The sequence below is a fragment of the Bos indicus genome, chromosome 2 (genome assembly GCF_029378745.1).
Source record: "Bos indicus isolate NIAB-ARS_2022 breed Sahiwal x Tharparkar chromosome 2, NIAB-ARS_B.indTharparkar_mat_pri_1.0, whole genome shotgun sequence".
NCBI lineage: Eukaryota > Metazoa > Chordata > Mammalia > Artiodactyla > Bovidae > Bos > Bos indicus.
This window is the reverse complement of record NC_091761.1, coordinates 72612503-72634651: the sequence shown is the minus strand read 5'-3', so window position 1 is coordinate 72634651 and position 22149 is coordinate 72612503. Positions and strand designations below refer to the sequence as shown.

Sequence of the window (22149 nt, the reverse complement as noted above, 5' to 3'; positions counted from 1 at the left end):
GGGACATTGTAGCAAGGGCTCAGGTCTTGGAGTCATTAAAACCAAGAAGAGAGACATCGGCTATGGGCTGTGAGCCCGAAGGTGGGAGTGAAGAGGGACAGAAGCAAGAATAAAGAGAGAGACACAGGGGATGAGCTCCTTCACTGGGAAGGGGTGAGGGGTGGCGGCGGGTGGTGGTGGTCTCAAAGCAGGGAGCAGGAGAGGCCCCAAAGTATAACTTTGAACTTGTCCTTATCAGTAGGGAGACTCTATAATTCACTGTCTGAACTGGGATACTTGAGGGCGTGAAAAGGGTGGGGTGCTCTGAATGATTATGTTGGAACAACATCTATCCAGAGTCACGGTATTAATATGGGGACATTGGCCTGCAGAATGTCCTCGCTGCCTAGATGGGGAAGAGTCTCAGGGTGCTGTTGGACACAAGGGCCCCCCTGCAACCCTGGAAGCTGTGATGTGGGAGGTGGGTGCACTTCCCTCTCAGGAAACCAGAGGAGAGCTGGGGTTCACACGACAGCCCCCTTCACACGGGGTCAGTGCTCGCCTAGGTGACACAGGTGGGCAAAGTCCACTGGGGAGCAGAGAGACTGAGGCCGGGCGGTGGGTGGAACTTACCCGTGCACGCCGGGGACAGAGTGAGGCTCGTAATGGTACCGTCCCTCCTGGTGTCGCATGTCAATCGGGAAGGGGGCGTGGAACGGTGGCAGGAGATGCGGCGGCACTGCGGAGGGCAGAGAGAAACAGGACTTCAGAAACTTTTCCCCTCCCTCAAAAAGCAATTTTCAAAGGGCTTTAAAGCTCGATGAATTTCAGAGCAAGAACGGTCAGGACAGGGGGGCTCCGGGGTGCCCAGCTATCACACACCCACGAAGGGGGATGAATAAATAATCAAAGTCAGCCCGAGAACCCTACATCTTTCACATAAAAGATCCCCAACCGCGCTCTTGACAAAGACAAGCAGCTAAGCGCTCTTTGAACTCAGGGAGATGACAGACTTGGCCGCAAATCAGGGCTGACAGCGCCGACAGGCTTCTGCGCATCCCAGCCTTGGCTGGATGTGGCTCCGGCAGCCCCAGGTCAGGGCATCCGGGCTCTCAGTCACCCAGGCGGAGGTGTTTACCTAGAACCGGCTGCGGAGGCAGGACCGCTCCTGGCTGCGGCCAGCCTCCGTCAGGCCAATCCCACTGAGCCGCCCGCCCCGTCCCGTTGGCAGCCACAGTGGACACCTTTGTGGGTCTGTTAATTCTCCAGCTCTTAATATTAATTACAGACCCCAAGTGCTCTGGCCCCCGGGATGCCAATGCCAACACGTGAGACCCAGCTTCCAGAGTGCGTCAGCCTCCTGTCTGCACTTGGCCTGCCCTCCACAAATCATCATGATAATTGTAGGATGCTCTTTGCTTATTAAAAAAAGAAAATTCCTGGGTACCCTGGAGGCAAACATAATTATAGGCCTTAAGAAAACAAGGCTCTTTAAAAAGTAGTGAGACTGGGAAAGGGCTAAGATTTCTCAGTCAGCTCTCACTCAGGCTGAGAGCCATGGGCCAAAGAGGATGAGTGTTGAGTCTAAATTACCCAAGAGTTTAAAGAAGTCAGGTGGGTCTGTTTTCCATGTGCACAGGTCAGCTGACTGTCAGACTTGAGGTGATAAAGACACACAGATAATGCTGTGGGTTTTGTCCAAGCGGATCCTAGTACTGGAAACACCACGAAATCTTTTCTGATTGTGGTAAAATACATGTAACAGAAAATTTACCATGTTAACCATCTATAAGCGCACAATTGAGTGTGCCTCCACCATGCATCACCAGAATTCTTTCCATCGTCTCAGACTGAAACTTTCTCCACATTCAACACCAGCTCCCCCTCCCCCAGGCAATCACCATTCTCCTTTAGGGACCTCCTATGAGCAGAATCACAGTGTCTCTTGTCTTGTGATTGGCTGACTTCACTCAGCATAATGTCCCCAAGGTTCATCCACTGTGGCTTGTGCCCAAATTTTCTTTTTTTAAAAAATATATTTTACTAAAGTAGAGTTGACTTGAAATTGTGTTCATTTCTGCTGTACACCAAAGTGACTCAGTTATACATATATATATTCTTTGTCATATTCTTTCCCATGAAGGTTTATCACAGGGTATGGACTGCAGTTCCCTGTACAGTAGGACCTTGTTTATCCATTCTCTATATACTAGTTTGCACCTGCTCATGTCAAACTCCCAATCTACCCTTCCCCTACCTCCCTCCCCCTCGGCAACCACAAATCTGTTCTCTACTTCTATGAGTCTATTTCTGTTTTGTAAATAGGTTCGTTTGTATTAATTTTTTTAGATTCTACATACAAGTGATATCATCTGGTATTCGTCATTCTCTAATTTACTTCACTTAGTATAACAGTCTCTAGGTCCACCCATGTTGTTGCGAACGGCATGATTTCATTCTTCTTAGGGCTGAGTGGGAGAACTTCCTTTTTTAAGGCTGGTTAATATTCACTGCATAGATATACCACCACATCTGGACTACACATTCATTCGCTGATGGACACTTGGGTTCATCGCTTATGAATTCTTAAGAAGAGTAAACTTTTCTCCTGACATTTAACCTTAACTTTCATGTATTTAATTGTATCTTCCTAATTCTACAATCCTGACACCCTCCACGGGGGCTGGGGATAAAGAAAGCAAATCTTCTCACCCTGATTGAATCAATTTGCCAAACCCAGACTCCACAAATCTTGGGCGCCAAGGGAACATGATGCCAGCACACTGCCCCATCCCTGTGGCTGGGCGCTCCCTTTTGGGGCTGCTGATTGCGGAAACGACCAACCTCTTCTCCCATCATGCCCTGTCCTCTGAGGAGGTGAGGCTGGGCATGCAGCTGTGACTCTGAAAACAGTGACAGGAGGAGCGGACAGCCTCTGGGAGTCAGAGACCCGGAGACCAGCTGCTGCTCACCAACTCCTGGTTTTGGGCAAACTCCGTTACCTCTCTGCATCTCTCTGTGTCCAATCCGAAGACAAGTAACAGTAACCACCCGTATGGCTGCCATGAAGATAAAATGCTCCTGCTGAGAGATGCCAGTGCACATAAAAGCACCCTGTCTGTACTATTGATGATGACAATTATCACTAATGTTCGGAGCTCCACGGCCATAATCAAACCATGTTGTTGTTGTTCAGCTGCCAAGCTGTGTCTGCCTCTTTGCGAGCCCATGGACTGCGGCACACCAGGTTTCTCTGTCCTCCACTCTCTCCCGAAGTTTGCACAAGTTCAAGTCCACGGAGTCGGTGATGTACCTAACCATCTCATCTTCTGCTGTCCCTTCTTTCGCCTTCCATCTTTCCCAGCATTAGGATCTCTGCCAGTGAGTCGGCACTTTGTATCAGGTGGCCAAAGTATTGGAGCTTCAGCTTCAGCATCAGCCCTTCCAATGAATATTCAGGGTTGCAAGGAATATTCCCCTTCATGGACCACAGTCTTGTCATGGCAAAGGGACTTGTGAAACCCAGTGAAGCTATGAGCCATGCGTTCTGACACATGCAGCAGAGAGTTCTGACAAAACATGGTCACAGCAGAGAGTTCTGACAAAACATGGTCTACTGGAGGAGGGAATGCAAAGCACTCCAGTATTCTTGCCATGAGAACTCAATGAACGGTATAAAAAGGCAATCAAACCACGACTACACCATTTACTGGCCCTAGGGTGTGCGACAAGTCTTCCTCTGCTTACTGCAGACCCTGGGGAGGGCGGAAGGGCAGAAGGCTGGTGCTGGTCTGCTTACAGCCTAGGAGGCAAAGTGGGGTTCTCTGAACCCCAGGGGAGTCAGCAGAGAAGCAGTGTTCACCTTTCCAAACCTGCAGGAAAGGGCCTTTATGATGTTTTTTAAAATTTTCTTAAAACACAGCCAGGCAGATCAGATAACAGTATTTGCTAATAAAATAAACATGGTTTGTTTTTGTCTATTTCTGACTGTTTCCCTGCATATTCAAAAGGCTCCCCGAGACAGCCAGGGTAGGTGTCACTGTGCCCATTTCATAGATAAGGAAATGGAGACCAAGGCCGATTTCAGCTCAAAGTTGTGGAGCTGAAAGATGATAGAGCCAGGAGGGGAATCCAAGGCCCGGGACAGCTGGGCATAGGCTTTTCCCTCTGCCCAGTTCCAACGAACACTCGGAGGCAGTCTCTGGGTCCAAGAGTGATCCTGGGGTCTGTCTGTCCCCACCTTGTTGATGTGTCATATTTAACAAACGCTCACACAGCCCCAGGCCCTGCTCTCAGTGCTTTGCAAACATCAGTTCCTGGGTCTTGACTGAGAGCCCAGGCTGTATTTGTCCCAGAATTCCTATTCTTTCCACTGACCAACCTCCCAGCACCTTGGGGTGCTCCTTTCTCCCGGATCTTGTGCCTGCCAAGGTTGAAGGGGATCCCCTGATGCCAGGAGAGCCCAGACCTTCCCCTCCACCTCACCAGCTAGCAGTGCTCTTCTCAGGTTTCATTCAACTTCATCAGGTCTATAGAGCTGTGAAAACTCCAGGAATGGAGTGCTCATGGTAGCTGACCAGGCAAATATGAAACGGAGGTGGCACCAAGGTGCCAGCTGCACAAGACCAGGCTCTGTGTGTGCGCATGCACGCGTGCACAAGGTGGCGGAGGAGGGGCCTGGGGCTTCCCAGCAGAGGCATAAGAGACACCCACCCACAGGTCCTGCTGCAGCTGGGGTTGCTCCCTCCTTTCTGCCAGGTCCTGGTGTGCAGGCTGTGGAGGTTACCAAGGAAAGCAGCTTCCTCGTTCTCAAGTCAGGGCCACCAGGCACGAATTCCCCCAGCCCTGCTGCCCCCCGGGCAGCTGACACCCATAGAAGTAGCAGGCAGCAGGGGCTCTGGCCTCACCCCCTTGGGATCCTCAGGACAAGCCTGGGAATGCATGTCAGAAGTTCCTCTAGTCAGGGTGGGGAAGGTGTTGGGTAGGCCAGCTGCTGAGCGTAGCAGGCCCCACCAGGGTCATGAGGGAATGGGCCCAGATGCTCATTCTTAGTGACATCAGCGGCCTCATGCAGCTTTGCTTACAGTGTCTTGCTTAGTTCGACCATCAACCCTGTCCTTATCCCCATTTTTCAGGAAAAAACATCAAGGCTCAGAGTGGTGTGTCTCCACTCTAGGAGACTAACTAGTTTGACTGCTGGTTTCACTGAATCTACCCACTCAGCCCCATGTACTTTCCCGGAGACCTCTGCACAAAGCTGACCATCAACCATAGGGCCTCTGAGCACTCACTTCCAATCCAGCAACTCCCAGGATGGACAGCGGGCCTCCCATAAGCCAGCAGAGAGCAAGGAGTCCAACCTGGGACCTGCGGTCCAGGCCCCTCTGCCCACCCTCAGAGAACCACCCAGGCCATTCATATCAGGGGGCTACTTCTAGGCGGCCATCACCATAGCAACAGCCATCCATTCATTCATTCATCCAGCTTGTATCAAGGGCTGGCTTTGTCAAAGCCCGGCTCCAGGTCCGGGAGGTGCGCATCACCGAGCCACCTACACTGCTGCTACCACAAAGCTGTAGAGCTTCCTGGGAGAGGATACAAGCAGACAGCAAACCAGAAGTACACTGATGATATAATGCCAGGGGTGATGAGGCTAAGAAGGAAACCCAGCTGGGCAGGGGAACACAGGGGCCTCGGATGACATGAGGAAGGAAGTCAGGGCTCTCAGGGAAGAGGGTGGGCCTGGCAAGGGGCATGGCCATTGCAAAGGCCTGGTGGGTGGGTGGTGGGTGGGGAGAAGAGCTTGGTGGTCTCAGCACCTGGCCACCTGGGCTGGAGCAGAGGGATAGAGCTGGGAGAGACAGAAGAGGTCCTATAAGCCTGGATGGGCCCTAGAAAAGACTTGGGGGTTCTTTTCTGGCAGATTTAGTTTCCTAGGGTACTGAGCAGGGAGTCATGTGCTCTGATGAAATCTTTCAGAAGACCACGTGATACAGCCAGGCCACATGGGGCTGGGCATGCATCGGCCAGGAACCCCAGACTGATTCTGCCGCTAGGTAGCCCTGGGACACTGGGAGCATTAAGTCCCCAGTCTGAGTCTCATGTTATCTTTCTGTACAATGGGGATTGATGAACTCCAAGCTCCTTCCTACAGGAACAACCCTGCTGTGTGAAGTGTCACCTGCACATCCCCAGGGAAGAGCCATGCTCGTCCCAGCTGGTGACTCACCAAGGCTTCAGGAGGGATACGGGCAGCTTCAGGGGGGGGATACAGGTGGGGGAGGGGCGTCTTCAGGGGAGATGTGGGCGGGGGAGGGGTGTGGGTGCTGGGTGCAGGCTCTGCACCTGCATCTTTCATCTTTACGGTCCTCTGTGTACAACTCACTGACCTAGTGGCCCTGCTGAATCCACTCAGCCCTCAGCCCTGGGCCCTGGCACCTGAGCCCAACTATACATTTGCCTCTGGGATCAGCTTCGCTGTGCACATAAACTGAGGATAAAGCTTGACACTGGCTCATCTGAGGACTCAGGATCCTCACAGACCAGCACGGACCACTGCTGGCCCCATGCCCCTGATGGAAACATTCAGACGGGAATGCTGTGCCCAGGGCCCCTCTGTCAGGCAGAGGAGGAGGCAGCCCCACTTTGGACCTTCTATGAGAGAGCACGCCATCCAGAGGCCGTCAGCAGCATCCAAGGAACTCACGAACGCACAAAGAACAAGGCAGCCTTCCAGAAACATATTGAATGAGACCCATCCACACATTGTTTTCATTGTGAGTTCTTTTTTTAAGCTAAAAAAAAATTCAAACTAAATCATGTCCTTCTGGCATGAGCAGGGAACACACACACACACATACACACACCATATGCCATTTCAAAGAAATGGCTCTCTTTTTAAGTTTCTGAGGAAGAAACTCTAAGATGGAAAATTTCTATGGATTGCCCTGCCCCCTCTGAAAAAAAAAAAGCACATGTGTTTTTGATCCTACATAGAAAGAACAACAGTTTGAGAAACTGATGATGGTGGTATGATGGCTTTTTTTTTTTTTTAACCCCAGGATTTTTTTGCACTAAGGTTTAAATGCTAAATGCTCCTTGGCTGGTGGTCCCAGGGGTGAGGGCACGTTTGTGTCAGCAGTGTCCTTGGTATAAGGATCTGGCTTTGTGAGTTAGCAGAGCCCAGAAAGGGCCAAGGGGACCTTCCCCTGGAAGCCCAGCTCTAGTTAATGCCTGTTACTAATGACTCTGGTGGGTTACTGCCTAAGAGGATGGGACAGTGGGGGTGGGGTGTCAGCAGAGGATTTAGACAAAGAATCGGGAAAACTGGGTCATGGAAACATGACCAGGCAGCCAGGTCAGCAGCTGGAGGAATTCTCCTTGGATGAAGTCATGTGTTGCTACAATGGGGAGGCGCTGCCCGGAGGACTGGGCTCAGAGACACAGTAGGAGGGGCCAGCCAGGGGGAAGCAGCCATCTCCCAGGAGAGACCAGGCGTGCTGGGGACACCCCAGCCCTCTAGGCAGTCTAATTCCTAGAGATCAGCATGCCGTCCAGTTACGTGGTCATTCCCATCAAGACTGCAGCAAGGAATGAGCTCAGATCACATGGGCTCCAGGCTTGGGACCAGGGAAGAAAGGGGCTTCTGCGAGAAGAGCTGTCTAGCTCTGGCACTGACTGAGGGAGGGTGCAGACAGCAGCCTCTGGAAGGAGGTTTGGTCTTGGCCTGACACAGGGCTGAGTTACAATGAGGCACGAACGCATCTCAGCTCGGCCTGTGGGACTGGGCAGGAGGGACATGATCTCAGAGTGGCCAGGACAGGGCTTGATCCCATCCCTCTCAGGAGGCTGACCATGCTCTAGGGTGACTTGCAGAAGGCCAGTGCTGGGGCCGTGTCAGGGGGACTGCTGGGATCCAGTAGTCTCTGAGAAGCTGAGATGGAGGCATGGCTCTGGAGACCAGGAAAGGGGCCCCCACTATTTCTGCCTGGGATTCCCCATTCATGACCAATAGATCATGTTCCTTTCCTTTATAATTCCTTGCGTCTTAAAAAACATCCAGTGCAATTGTTTCACTCTTCTTAAAAGTAAACAGATCATGGGAAAGTCATAAATTCACACTAATGTGAAAATTCACAGATGACTTATCAGGTCACTTCCCCATCATGGAAGGACCCAGGCAGCAAGTGACACCTGTATCTTTGGAGAAGGAAGGGGCTAGTGTGCAGGAGAAAAAAATGGCAGATGACGAGGCTTCAAGTCAAGCATAGTGAGCTTAACAGCTCAGCTGATGTCCGCCTCGCCCCTGAGTTGTGCATCAGTCAAATCAGAGTCCTAAGGGGTAACCTGTTCCTGTGGTCTGAGGAGCTCAGGGGAGGAACAGGAAGCACGTGGGCCCCAGACAGAGCTGGGTGTGAACCCCAGTTTTGTCATTTGCTAGCAAGTGACATCTTTTAAGATTTTAAATAGCTCAGCTAGAATTCCATCGCCTCCACAAGCTTTGTTCATAGTGATGTTTCCTAAGATCCCCTTGAGTTCACACTCCATAACGGCTGACTCTAGGTGAGTGACCACACCACTGTAGTTATCAGGGTCATTAAGACAATTTTTGCACCACAGCATTGTTAATTGGCTATACCACAATACAAAATAAAAAGTTTAAAGTTAAAAAAAAAAAAAAACCCTTCAAGCTAGGCTTCACCTGTACTTCCTGAGAAACTCCAGATGTATAAGCTGAATTTAGAAAAGGCAGAGGAACCAGAGATCAAATTGCCAACATTTGTTGGATCGTGGAAAAAGCGAAGGAATTCCAGAAAAACATCTATTTCTGCCTCATTGACTACATGAAAGCCTTTGACTGTATGGATCACAACAAACTGTGGAAAATTCTTAAAGAGATGGGAATACCAGACCACCTTACCAGTCTCCTAAGAAACCTGTATGTGGGTCAAGAAGCAACAGATAGAACCTTATATGGAACAAGTGAGCAGCTCAAAATTGGGAAAGGAGTACAACAAGGCTGTATATTGTCACCCTGTTTATTTAACTTAAATGCAGAGTACATCATGCAAAATGCCAGGCTGGATGAAGCACAAGCTGGAATCAAGATTGCTAGGAGAAATATCAACAATGTTAGTTATGCAGATGATCCCACTCTAATGGCAGAAAGTAAAGAGGAACTAAAGAGCCTCTTGATGAGAGTGAAAGAGGAGAGGTAAAAAGCTGGCTTAAAACTCAACATTCAAAAAACTACAATCATGGTATCCAGTCCCATCACTTCATGGCAAATAGAGGGGGGAAAAGTGACAGTTTATTTTCTTGGGCTCCAAATCACTGTGGACAGTGACTGCAGCCAGGAAATTAAAAGATGCTTGCTCCTTGGAAGGAAGGCTATAACAAAGCTAGACAGCGTATTAAAAAGCAGAGACATTACTCTGCCGACAAAAGTGCGTATAATCAAGTGCTATGGTTTTTCCAGTAGTCATATTCAGATATGAGAGTTGGACCATAAATAAAGCTGAGTGTCAAAGACTTGATACTTTCAAACTGTGGTGCTGCAGAAGACTCTTGAGAGTCCCTTGGACAACAAGGAGATTAAATCAGTTAATCCTAAAGGAAATCAAGCCTGACTATTAGAGGGACTGAGGCTGAAGCTGAAGCTCCAATACTTTGGCCACCTGACTCAAAGAGTTGACTCACTGGGAAAGACCCTGATGCCAGGAAAGATTAAAAGCAAAAGGAGAAGAGGACGACAGAGGATGAGATGGTTAGATAGCACCACCAACTCCTTTTCAATGCTTTTTTGGAATGAATTTGAGCAAACCATTGGAGACAGCAGAAGACAGAGGAGTCTGGCACGCTGCAGTCCAAGGGGTCGCAAAGAATCAGACATGACTCAGTGACTGAACAACAACAAGTGACAAGGGCTGTGAGCTTTAGTCTTCATCTGTAAAACGTGATGGCACACACCCAACTTGTGTAGCCAATGACCGCATCTACACAGAGCAGGAACTCAGTAACTGGCAGCCCTCTCCCCGCTCACCGTGCACCTCAGGAGAGGTGAACAAGAATCATGTGGGGACCTTTTCTCCAATCCATGGCATAAGGGACCCCAAGATGCATCTCACTGATCTCAGATGTACCACCCACCACTGAATGTGGCCTCGTCAGGAACTGCTGCTTTACACAGTGGGGACAGGTGGAAATGATGGGTCATGGGCTTTTGGGCACTGTGGGAAGATAAAATCTACGATTTTATTCCTGCTGAAATCACGCCCATTCCCACACAGCTCACTGAAGGAAGCTCAGGCTGGCTGCTCCAACTCTAGCCGTCCCCACTGTTCCTTCCCTAGAATCTGTGATGTGCCGCCCAAGACGAAACAAATAGGGGATTTGCAGGTGGCTTGAGACTTCCAATGAACATCATTGTGAATTTTGTTCAAATGGTGGCTTTTGATAAAAGTGTACCCATCCCTTCCTCACTTCCCTGGTGGCTCAGACGGTAAAGAGTCTGCCTGCAATCTGGGAGACCCAGGTTCGATCCTTGGGTCAGGAAGATCCTCTGGAGAAGGAAACGGCAACCCACTCCAGTATTCTTGTCTGGAAAAATGCATGGATGAAGCAGTCTGGTGGGCTACAGTCTATGGGGTTGCAAAAGAGTCAGACATGACTGAGCTGTCCTGTGTGTTGGAGGGCAGCAGCTCAGAGGATGGATCCCTTTTATGATCGAACTTCCTGACATCAAACCCTGCTCTCCCTTCCAGGAAGCAAGGAGGGATCAATGAACAAGTGCACCTTTGGGGAGGACTCTCAAAAGAGAAGAAAATCACTATTTTCTATTCCACCCTGAATGCCCAACTTGGTCAATTAAACTGTTTAACTCTTCGGGGACTGAGAACGTGAGGACACTTGGCAAAAGGAAAAGGACTGATAGGGATGGGATGGTGATCGTTGCCTTTATATTTTGTGCCCCGATGAACCCAGAGGGTCCACCAGCCCTCAAGGGGCTGCTGGACACCAGCTGGTCGCCTAAGCACCTAAGTTCAACATTTCAGCCATTGAAGCTGGGCTTGTCTCGAATCCCACAACCCCTCCCATCTCTGTGGAGACCCCAGATCCATGCCTTTCCAAAAGATACCAGGAATGAAGGTGCCAGCTGCAAAAAAGACACAGGATGCCCCCTTCCTCAGCACACAGGTCTGACCTAGGGACATGGTGCAGTTCAGACACGTGACCCCTCTAGCACTGCCTTGACCTACACAGGCTGCAGGCCCCACGAGGTCCAGCTCCTTAACTTTCTGGGGAATTCACAGCGTGGAGCTCTCAACTCTGGCCCATCACAGCCTGAAGAATGGAACTCATATTGACAGCCCACCTAAGGCTCCCTTATTCTCCCAAATAGGGGAGTCCTGTTCGAGGGTCTGGAGGCCCAGAGAGTGAGGAGCAGTATTCCTGCCCACAGGTCATGCACTGGGCACCTCAGTGGAGGCTGTCTGCAAAGCTGGAGACCCTGACCCTGTGGGATTCAACGGGGTCCACAGGCATAGCTGCCAGAACGCCTCAGAATTGAGGAAGGGAGATTTCCACGGGACCCAGAGCAGCCCGGAAGACTCCCTGGAGAAGGTGGCCTTGGAGCTGGGTCCTCAAGGAACCAGGAGTGGGAGAGCTGGACAGAAGGGAGAGGATGATAGGTCCTTCGGGCTGGGAGGCAGTGTGGACAGAGTCCAGAGGGCTTGCTTACATCCTGGCACAGAGCTGTGTCCATGTGGGTGCTGGTCCAAACCATGTGGCCCCTCGGGTATATCCAGGCTGAGGAAGGCCTGGGGCCCACTCAGGGATTCACAATGCAACACCTACTAGATGCTCACATCAGTGCTTCTCAGACCCAAGAATCACCTGCAGACTTTTTTAAAACACTGTGGCTGGGCCTCTTCCCCGGAGTCTCAGCTTCCATGGGCCTGGACGGGCCTGAGACCCTGCATTTACAAAAAGTGCCCAGGTGGTACTGACCAAGCTTGCCAAGGACCACACTTGGAAAACAACTAGCCTGGATCACCCTTTTTCCTCCTGTTTCCCAGAGTTCCCTCTGGCACCAGTAAGTGCCAGTAAGATTACTTCTCATATTTCTACCTACTATGCATTGTCCTGGAAGGAGAACATTCGCAGCTGGAGAAACTCCATGGTTGAGGAGAGAGACTGCCCTAGGTGTGTCATTTGAATCCAGGGAACCACCAAGCTGTCCCATTTACCAGGGCTCCTAAACACAGACTTCAAATGGCCAGAGGATCATGAGGAATGCGGCCCAGAGTCTGCTTTTCCGAGTACAAGAACAAAGATGCACACGGGGCTGGAGAAACCACGCGGATGGCCCCTGTGCACACCTCCCTGTGCTGGGGTGGGCTCAGTCCACTTTCAAACCTGGAGAGTTTCAAAGGCCAACTCTTCAGACACATGGACTCAGATGGCCAATGCCTCTCCCAGCGGGAACCAAGTTATAGGTTGAAGTACCAGGGCCGGGAAGAAGACCTTGCAGGCACAGCCAGGAAAGCCTCCTCAGTGGCCAGACCTTATGCAAATAGCACTATTACTCCCAATAATAACCAGGGGACAGGCTGCTTCCAGAGCCCCTCCCCATGCCCGGGCACCGCCCCACAGGAAAGCACTTAATAAGAATAATAATATCCTGACTGGCACTCCAGAGCATGCAATTAAAAAGCGTTTTTGTCTCACTTAAGGGGGAAAATAGTGGGGGGAAATGAAAATCAGACAGGAAATTCCAGCACTACAAGTTGGCATGTGTCTGGGGGCTGAGGCCCAGGACACTGGCACAGTCAGACCTGCCCCCACCCAGGGTCTGGCAAGACGAGGGCCGTGGCTGGGCCCACCTCACCACCACGGGCTGGCCTTTCCAAGAAGGTTTTGCTAGACAAAATAAGACAAAATAGCTGGGCTGGGGCCAGTATGAGCCACTCCACGAGGGCAGTGCCTTGATGCTGGTCTGAGGGTGGGTGGGCAGGCAGGCAGAGAGGAGTATGAGGTCCACAGCGGAACAGACACCAACAGGGAGCGGGCAGATGTGAGTCCAGACCTGAGTGCCACGTGGCCCTCACAGCATGGGCACCTGGGCAGTCCTGGGGCCTGCTCCTCTCCACCACAGACTGAATATTTACATTGTCCCCAAATCCTTATGTGGCAGTCCTAACACCTGAGATGATGGTATCTGGAGGTGGGGCTTTGGGGAAGTGATGAGGTGATGTGGGTGGAGCCTACATGATGGGCTCTTATAGTGCTCTTATAAGAGAGACTCAGGGAGCCCCTGTCCCCTTCCAAATATAAGGACACAGTGGGAACAGGCAGTTTATAAATCAGGCAGTAGGATGTCACCAGACACTGAATCTGCTGGTGTCTTGATCTCTGACTTCCCAGGTTCCAGAACTCTGAGCAGTTAATGTCTGCTGTTTGAGCTCTCCACCCACCTCTGGTGTTCTTGTTACACAGCTTGTGCTGACTGAGACACCTGCAGAGGGTGGTGGGAAGATGAGTCCACGGGAGGCAGATGGGACCTGGACCAGAGGCCGCAGGATCGTGGTGAACAGCACTGAGGCTGCAGCTGCCGTGCTGACACAGCCCAGCCCCACCACTGATGCACTTAACCTTCCCATGCCTTGGTTTTATCATTTGTAAAGTGGGGGTGGTGTTAGGACCCAGGTCAGAGGCGGATGTGAAGCAGAGACCAGCTAACATGTCAGAGTCTATGTTGGCTGGGCACACAGTGGGGCCCCAGCAGTGCCAGCCTGGTCATCTCCATGGACCTCCTGCCCCTGAAGTGAGGATTGGGAGACTAGGAGGGAGCTCCAGGGAGGCCCTGGGGAAATCCCTGCTGTCTTAGGAAAGGGATAAGTGGTCTGCCGATCAGGTTAGACCAGTAGAGTCCCACATTACAGATTAGGACCAAAAGAAACCTGGGAGGTCAAGCCTGATTAATTTTGAAAACTGTCTTGGCCACAGAATCTCTCTCATAGACAACTGTCTGCAGGACCCCAAGATCTACAATAGACTTGAGGCCCAGGGGACTGTGGCTCTAAAGGTATCCCCTGCAGCCCTCTGAGGGGCCTTGCCGAAAGCACAAATTCAGCTCAGGGGCCTGGAGAAGAGACTGACCTCTTCCTGTCCTCCTTCCAGTGGCTCCAGAGGCTGAGGTGGGTGGGGTGGCCTGGGATGGATGCACAAACCCCAGTGTCGACCCTGCCCCGCACAGGTTTACCTGCCAGACCTGCCCTTGACTCACCTGCCAGCTTGCACGAGCAGCCCCACTAGCCAGCAGCTTCACTGCTGTCCTGTCACTGACCCCAAAGCCCACTTGTCACAGGGGCATTGAGGCTCTTCAGGAGGACACCTGTGCCACTCTGCTTGTCTCCCCTGGGTCCCCAAAGTGTCACCTGTCACTCTGCTTCCCTCACCAGCATCTGCCCTTTCCTGCACAGATCCAGCAAAAGGTGCTCCCCTGTCTGTGCTACGGCCCTGCCTCCCACCTCCCGAGAGCACCAAGAAGGCTTTAGGTCTCAAGGAGGCCACAGCATCCTGTCCCCACCAAGCACTGGTGATGCTTCCCCAGGCTGGCCAAGACCCCCAACTTCACAGCATGTTCCAAGGCAGAGCCCACCAAAGCCAGTCAGTGAGATTCCAAACCAGGCAGCAGAATCTGCTATGAGAACAGCCTTCAAGCACTTCCAACCTCCATGGGCGGCACATACTTATTTTCCTGCCATGGACGGCTCATCACAAATGCGTTCCATTCCCTCACTGAAGTAGGATTCTTAAGGATCCCTTCTGGGAGGCCCTTGTCAGTACGGCACAGATGACTACATGCTACTCAAAGGGACTTTTTTCCTTCAATCTTCCTCAAATGAGTCTCCTCCAGTGGTCCTCCGTCAAGGACAGCCTTGGCCTCACAGACATGTGATGTAGGCCACATACATTACTTTAAATTTTCTAGTAGCCGCATTAAAAAAAAAAAAAAACTAAAAACTAAAAAGAAATAGGTACTAATTTTCATATACAATTTCCTTGACCCAGTATGTCAAAAATATTGTCCTTTCAACATACAAGTAATTAAGCTGCTGTTTTATATTGGGGCTTCCCTGATAGTTCAGTTGGTAAAGAATCCACCTGCAATGCAGGAGACCCTGGTTGGATTCCTGAGTCGGGAAGACCCACTGGAGAAGGGATAGGATACCCACTCCAGTATTCTTGGGCTTTCCTTGTGGCTTAGCAGGCTAAGAATCCGCCTGCAATGTGGGAGACCTGGGTGCGATCCCTGAGTGGGGAAGATCCCCTGGAGAAGGGAAAGGCTACCCACTCCAGTATTCTGGCCTGGAGAATTCCATGGACTGTATAGTCCATGGGGTTGCAAAGAGTAGCACACAACTGTGTGACTTTCACTTTTATTTGTACTAAGTCTTCCAAGTCAGTTATGTAGTTTCATTGACAGCACATCTCAGTTTGAATCGGCTCCATGTGAAGTGCAGGACAGTCAACATAGCTTGCAGCCGCCTTACTGCACAACTCAGGCTTAACCAGTTATCATTATTGGACTTTGCTTTTGAATTCTAGTCTAGTTGGATCAAAGTTTCATTGATATATAAATAATGGTGACAAACATTCTCCCCAAACCTCAGTCCTTTGCTTCTGAATCTAAGCTCCCAGCCAACTTCTATTTGGCCCTTAAATTAGGCAATTAACAAGCAGTTAACCATTCTTCCTTCCATTTCTCCCTTGTTTGCATCTACTTAAGTCACAAGGGTGCCCAGGTTCATTCCTTCCACATCCTTTTTTGTTTATTGTTTTTTAATCTATTGACTTTATTCATTAAAAATTCTTTATTTAAGTACAGATGATTTGAAATATTTCATTAGTTTCAGGTGTATGGCACTGGGATTCAGTGTTTTCCCCAATTATACTCCTTTGAATGTTATTACAAGATCACGGCTACAACTATACAACATACATATATGTGGCCTTCCCAGGTGGTGCCAGTGGTGAAGAGCCCACCTGCCAGTACAGGAGGCATAAGAGACATGGATTCGATCCCTGGGTCGGGAAGATCCCCCGGAGAAGGAAATGGCAACCCACTCCAGTATTCTTGTCTAGAGAAACCCATGGACAGAGGAGCCTAGTGGGCTACAGTCCATAGCATCGCAAAGAGTTGGACATGACTGAGTGACCACCACTTTCCATTATGTTACCATGAGATATTAAGTACAGTTCCCTGTGCTATACAGTAGACTGTGGGTGGTTATCTATTTTATATATAGTCATGTGCATATGTTCATCACAAAACTTCTTCCATACCCTTAACCCATGAGGGTGGTACAGTCTAAGCCCTCGGAGCCTCCCCGAATTCTGCCCTGGACTGTTGCCCACTGTCTTCTCCATTGGCTTGGGCAGGCATCCCAAACAAGGCAGAGTAGGCATCTGGACTAAGACCCTGTGAAAATAAGAGGGTCCCCAAAGTACACACAGGGAGTGGTGAGGGCGGGGCTGTGGACAAACACAGGCTGAGTCCTTCAACACTCCTGAAGCCCGGCTCCCTGGGCAGCACTGGCTCCACGTGATTCTGGACCCAACTGTCTGAATGACAGTCCCAGCATATGCCATTTCCACCCCACACGCCAACCCACAACATCTCACTGCCACATCTGGGGACATGGGATGTCCACCTTGCAGGACTGGAGACCCATCTACAGAATGCCCAGGAGAGCTCATTCCTCCAGTATTGCTGCTGGATAAACAGACACAGAAAACATGGCCTCAAGACTCAACCTGCTGGCTCTGAACAGGGCCCAGAACCTTGTTTTCTAAAGTTTATAACAGGGGCTAAAGATTAGAACTGGACACGGAACAACAGACTGGTTCCAAACCGGAAAAGGAGTACGTCAAGGCTGTATACTGTCACCCTGCTTATTTAACTTAAATGCAGAGTACATCATGAGAAACGCTGGGCTGGAAGAAGCACAAGCTGGAATCAAGACTGCCGGGAGAAATATCAATAACCTCAGATATGCAGATGACACCACCCTTATGGCAGAAAGTGAAGAGGAACTAAAAAGCCTCTTGATGAAAGTGAAAGAGGAGAATGAAAAGGTTGGCTTAAAGCTCAACATTCAGAAAACAAAGATCATGGCATCTGGTCCCATCACTTCATGGGAAATAGATGGGAAAACAGTGGAAGCAGTGTCAGACTTTATTTTTTTGGGCTCCAAAATCACTGTAGATGATGACTGCAGCCATGAAATTAAAAGACGCTTACTCCTTGGAAGGAAAGTTATGACCAACCTAGATAGCATATTCAAAAGCAGAGACATTACTTTGCCAACAAAAGTCTGTCTATTCAAGGCTATGGTTTTTCCATTGGTCATGTATGGATGTGAGAGTTGGACTGTGAAGAAAGCTGAGCGCCAAAGAATTGATGCTTTTGAACTGTGGTGTTGGAGAAGACTCTTGAGAGTCCCTTGGACTGCAAGGAGATCCAACCAGTCCATTCTGAAGGAGATCGGCCCTGGGTGTTCTTTGGAAGGAATGATGCTAAAGCTGAAACTCCAGTACTTTGGCCACCTCATGGGAAGAGTTGACTCACTGGAAAAGACTCTGATGCTGGGAGGGATTGGGGGCAGGAGGAGAAGGGGACGACAGAGGATGAGATGGCTGGATGGCATCACTGACTCGATGGAGTTTGAGTGAACTCTGGGAGTTGGTGATGGACAGGGAGGCCTGGCGTGCTGCGATTCATGGGGTCGTAAAGAGTCGGACGTGACTAAGCGACTGAACTGAACTGAATTGAAAGATGGCAGGGGGCAGCATGCAAAAAAGAAAAAAAAAAAAACCTCCAAAGGCTCCCTGGACATCAAAAAGACCTCTTGCAAAACAATGTTTTGATGAGCTAAGTGTATGAATGAAAAGCAGATAGTGTGCACTTTCTTTAAAACAAAGAGTGTTTAACATCTAGGGGTGAACTCTCTCACACAATGTATTTGGAGGCTGAAGAAACAAGAGCTGCCCTCCCTACAAACCCCAGAGCATCCTAGCCCCTCTTCACCCCATTTAAGGGCTGTGGGCAATGGCCCTGCTCTGTGAGTCCAGCTCCACCCCAGCCAAGAGGACCCAGAGGAGGGCTCCCATTGCTTGGCAGGTGGCCCCCAAGTCCTGCCATCACCGGCAGAATGGAGTCCCAGAGCCTGGCCAGGCCCTTGGACTCTCCTGATCCTGTCCCCAAGTCTTCCCTCCAGGATTAGTCAGACATCTTGCAGACCCCAGAAAGCTCCCAGGTTGCTACCCCCACACATTCTGCTACTCCCCACCAAGCCCATGTCCTACTTATCACACCATCTCATACTGCCTTAAACAACTCCAGACTGAGGCAGGCTGGGATCTGGGACCCTTTGCTGCAGTGCTTGCATCTGAACACATGTCTCCTAGAGCAACAAAATACAAAGAAATGCTAAGGGATTAAAAAGCAAAACCAAACCAAAAAAAAAAAAAGCCTGCATGCGCAGTTGGGTCAAATTATGGACAACAAGATACAAAGAGACCAAAAAAGCCAACTGCCATTTCTGAGGAGCCGGGAGCAAAAGCAGGGTACCATGCATGTCCCCTGCACTCAACATCACATAAGAGGTGGGCAAACCACCTAAGCCTCCCCTCCAGCCCAGCCCCTGGACACACCCCTACCCTCACCCCATATAAGAAACCAGCTCACCCCACTATGTGGACTAAGTGAAGAAACCTGTTTCCTGTTCTCGATACCCCCAATAAAGCCTTGCCTGAATTTCTTACCTGGCCTCTAGTCAATTTCTATTGATTAAGGAAAGCTGGGAACCCTGGTTGGTATCAAGATCACGAGTGCCTTCTGCTGTGACATTTCTTGAACCTGTCTCCTGCTCCCTCCCCAAATCAGGCAGAAGATACAGCCTCTGGGCCAATTCCTCCAAGCTGGAGTCCAGCACAGGGCATGGAGGGAGGGAGTAAATAAATGAGTGGATGAATGAGTGAGGGAATCTGTTCACGGCTAGAACAGAGGCTTGGGGATAACAAGGGGGCAAATAGCTGCCAATGTTCTGCATAGATTAGGACCTGGGAGAGAAAGTCCTACAGCACAGATCTGCAGTAGGAAGAGCAAAGTTAAAGCAGGGACAGCAGGCAGAGTGGACAGGACAGCAGCAGCAGGCAGAAGAGCACCAGACAGAGCAGCTGTAGCAGACATGGTATTAACAGCATTGCGTGCTAAGCCACTTCAGTCGTGTCCAACTCTTTGTGACCCCATGGACTTTAGACCTCCAGACTCCTCTGTTCATGGGATTCTCCAGGCAAGAATTCTAGAGTGGGCTGTCATTTCCTCCCCCAGGAGTTCTTTCCGACGCAGTGATCGAACCTGCATCTCTTGCATCTCCTGCATTAGCAGGTGGGTTCTTTACCACTAGCGCCACCTGGAAAGCCAACAGAACATTGTTATTGTTCAGTCGCTAAGTCATGTCCAACTCTTTGCAACCCCAACGGACTCCTGCAACCCCAGGCTCCCCTGTCCTTTGCTATCTCCTGGAGCTTGCTCAAATTCATGTCCATTGAGTCATAGTCACAGGTAAAGCAGGACAGAGTCCTCAACTTGTCAGCTGGGGCCCTTCTCACAGACTGAAATTAGAAGTTGTTCTAAGAGCAAAATCACCAGGTTTCCTATGTTCTGGAGGCTTCTTGAGTGTGTGATCTCTGTTAAATCATTAAATCATCTGTTAACTGATTTAATCCTCATAGCATTTGAGGAAGGATGTATTCTCATTAGCAGCAGCAGGCAGCATCATCAGGTCCATTATACAGATGAAAAAACCGAGGCACAGAGAGATACAGGAGTCCAGCCAGGGTCAGTCACACAGTGATACAACTACCCACAGAAATTCCAGCCACATTCTTATAGGCGGAACAGGGCAGTAAGAGCTCTTCTAGGATCATGAAGGTAAAATGTGAGCCAAGGAGGAGGTCCAGGGTCCTACTCTGTGTGTCCAAATTCACCCCCAGCCAAGGGGACCTGGAGCAGGGCTTCAGTGTGACCAGAGCCACAGGTGTATGATGGAGGGGGCGAGGCACAGGGGAGCTAGGAAAGCAAAGTGGCAGAGCTGACCGACTCCAGCGGTCACAGGGCTGAACTAGCTCTTTGCACTTGGTCCGTGGCCTTTCCAAAAACAAATTGAACCCCTCCTCCCCAAATGGAATGAGTTTTTCTTGCAGCAGCTTCTAAGCACTACCCAGGGATCTAGCAAAGTTCAGGAGGCAAGTCTTGGGGGACACACAAAAGGGGGTCTGTTTTCCCCAGCTGTATTCCTGGGCCCTGCTAATCACCCCCATGGATCATCCTGCCGGGCTTGGAAATGTGCTGACTAATGTTAAAAATGCACCCCTCTGCCCTGCCGTGGTTTGGTGCCCCCAAAGTGCAAGTGGGGTGCTCGCTGTTAGTATGCTGCGTGCATAATTAGGGCAGCAAGGAGGCAAAGGGCCCAGCCCTGGTCCCCAGGAGTGACTGTGGTTCAGAAAAAGCACCCACCTGGTTCTGTGCTGATTAATCATGGCCCCTCTATGAGCCCTGTGTAACAGAGGAGTTTGTCAAGATTAAGTAATTGCCTTAAACAAAGAGTGTATTATCTTTAAGGCCCCGCTGATGATTGACTGATGCTGGGAGATGGGGTGATGGATGTCTGTGATTCCTACCCTCTGCATAGATGACAAACAGCCTATAATTAGGAAGGGACTCCCCCCCCTCCCGCATACCTGCCAAGGGATGGTGTGCCTGAGGGCTCTGCCACGACCCCTGCCTCAGGCCTGGGGGCCACAGGGAGACCCATGGAATAAAGGTCCCACCAGATGCCCCAGGGGATCGAGGTCAGAACAGGATGGCTGGAAGGAAGAAACCACAGCCTGGGTAGACTGCAGGTGTCATCAGTGGCCCTGAGGGCACCCAGAGGGAAATGAGATGGCCATGCCCATGCCCAGCACATGCACCTGGACAAGCTGTGGCTATGGCTACAGTTTGATCTGTTCCCTTGAGTGCTGCTGTCCATGGGGATGAAGGCCCACTGGGGGCCTGGGAGAAGGCAACAAGGACCCACTGGTGGCTTGGGACAAACCAGGATGCAAAGTAGGAGTGAATAAGGGGGCACAACCAGCAGCTGTCCCACCATGAACGATGTGTGTGTTTCCACTCCTCTGAGTGTCAGCTTCCCAGGCTTGGAGCCATGCAACCGACATCCCTTCTCCAGAGCCCCAGAATATTTCACTCTCTCCCTCCAGAGGGCACTTTGGAAGAGTTCTCAGACGTGGACAGAACCACATGCAGTGGGGATACAACTGACAGGGCACAGCTGGCCAGAGGTGCTGAACACCAGCAGGGCAGCTGGGAGGGCAAGTGGGGCTTAAAGTGGGGGGAAACAACAGGGCCACCTTTGGGCAGAGACCAGGGGCCCCAGCCAGGCTGAAGCACCAGGTGGGCTTCCTGAGTCTGGGAGGCACCTCCAGGTGATCTCCTTGTGGGACCCTCATCACCAGTTGGCCAAAAGGCAGAAGAGTATTTATTTCCAAGAAGGAATGACAGTGAGCACGCTGCAATCCTGGGGTTCACAGTGTCACAGGAGACTGGAACTAGGGGACCCTCTCTCATAGCCACTCTGCTGGGGATAAGATCATCAGCACAAGCCTTGGGTGACACTGCAGCCTGATTCTCCCCACTGGTCAGAGACGCCCTTTCAGGGCAGAGGAGGAGGGGGGCTTGGCACTAAGCTAGACCCCAAAGCCTACTTCTCAATTTTACAGACAGTCAGACCACTGCCCATAAGCCATGCGGTGAAGTGAAGTATTCTACCTGGAAGCTGATTCCCCTTCCTTTCCAAGCAAAGCAAGATTCCCAAACCAAACCCCTGACCATGAATCTGCCTCGGGACTGGAGCAACAGCAGCCCGAGCCAGGAGCTGTGCCCATAGCACTGGCTTCCCCCAAACCACAGCTCCAGGGCAGATGCCATGTGTGGCCCTTTGGCGGGCCTACCCAGGTGCGAGTGCATGAGTCACCCAGAGACCCATGGCCACACGCCATGCTCTGGCTGGTCCTGGGCACCCTTGCTCCCCTGGCTAGCCC

At 50.8% G+C, this 22149-nt stretch overlaps 1 protein-coding gene across 1 annotated transcript in view; it reads right to left on the bottom strand.

Moving 5' to 3' along the window:
- GLI2 (GLI family zinc finger 2) overlaps positions 1-22149 on the bottom strand; it is a 261229-nt gene that overhangs the window by 62570 nt on the left and 176510 nt on the right. The window contains exon 3 of the mRNA XM_019974048.2: positions 613-718. Coding sequence (XP_019829607.2) covers positions 613-718 — 106 coding nt within the window. The remainder of the gene's footprint in view (positions 1-612; positions 719-22149) is intronic.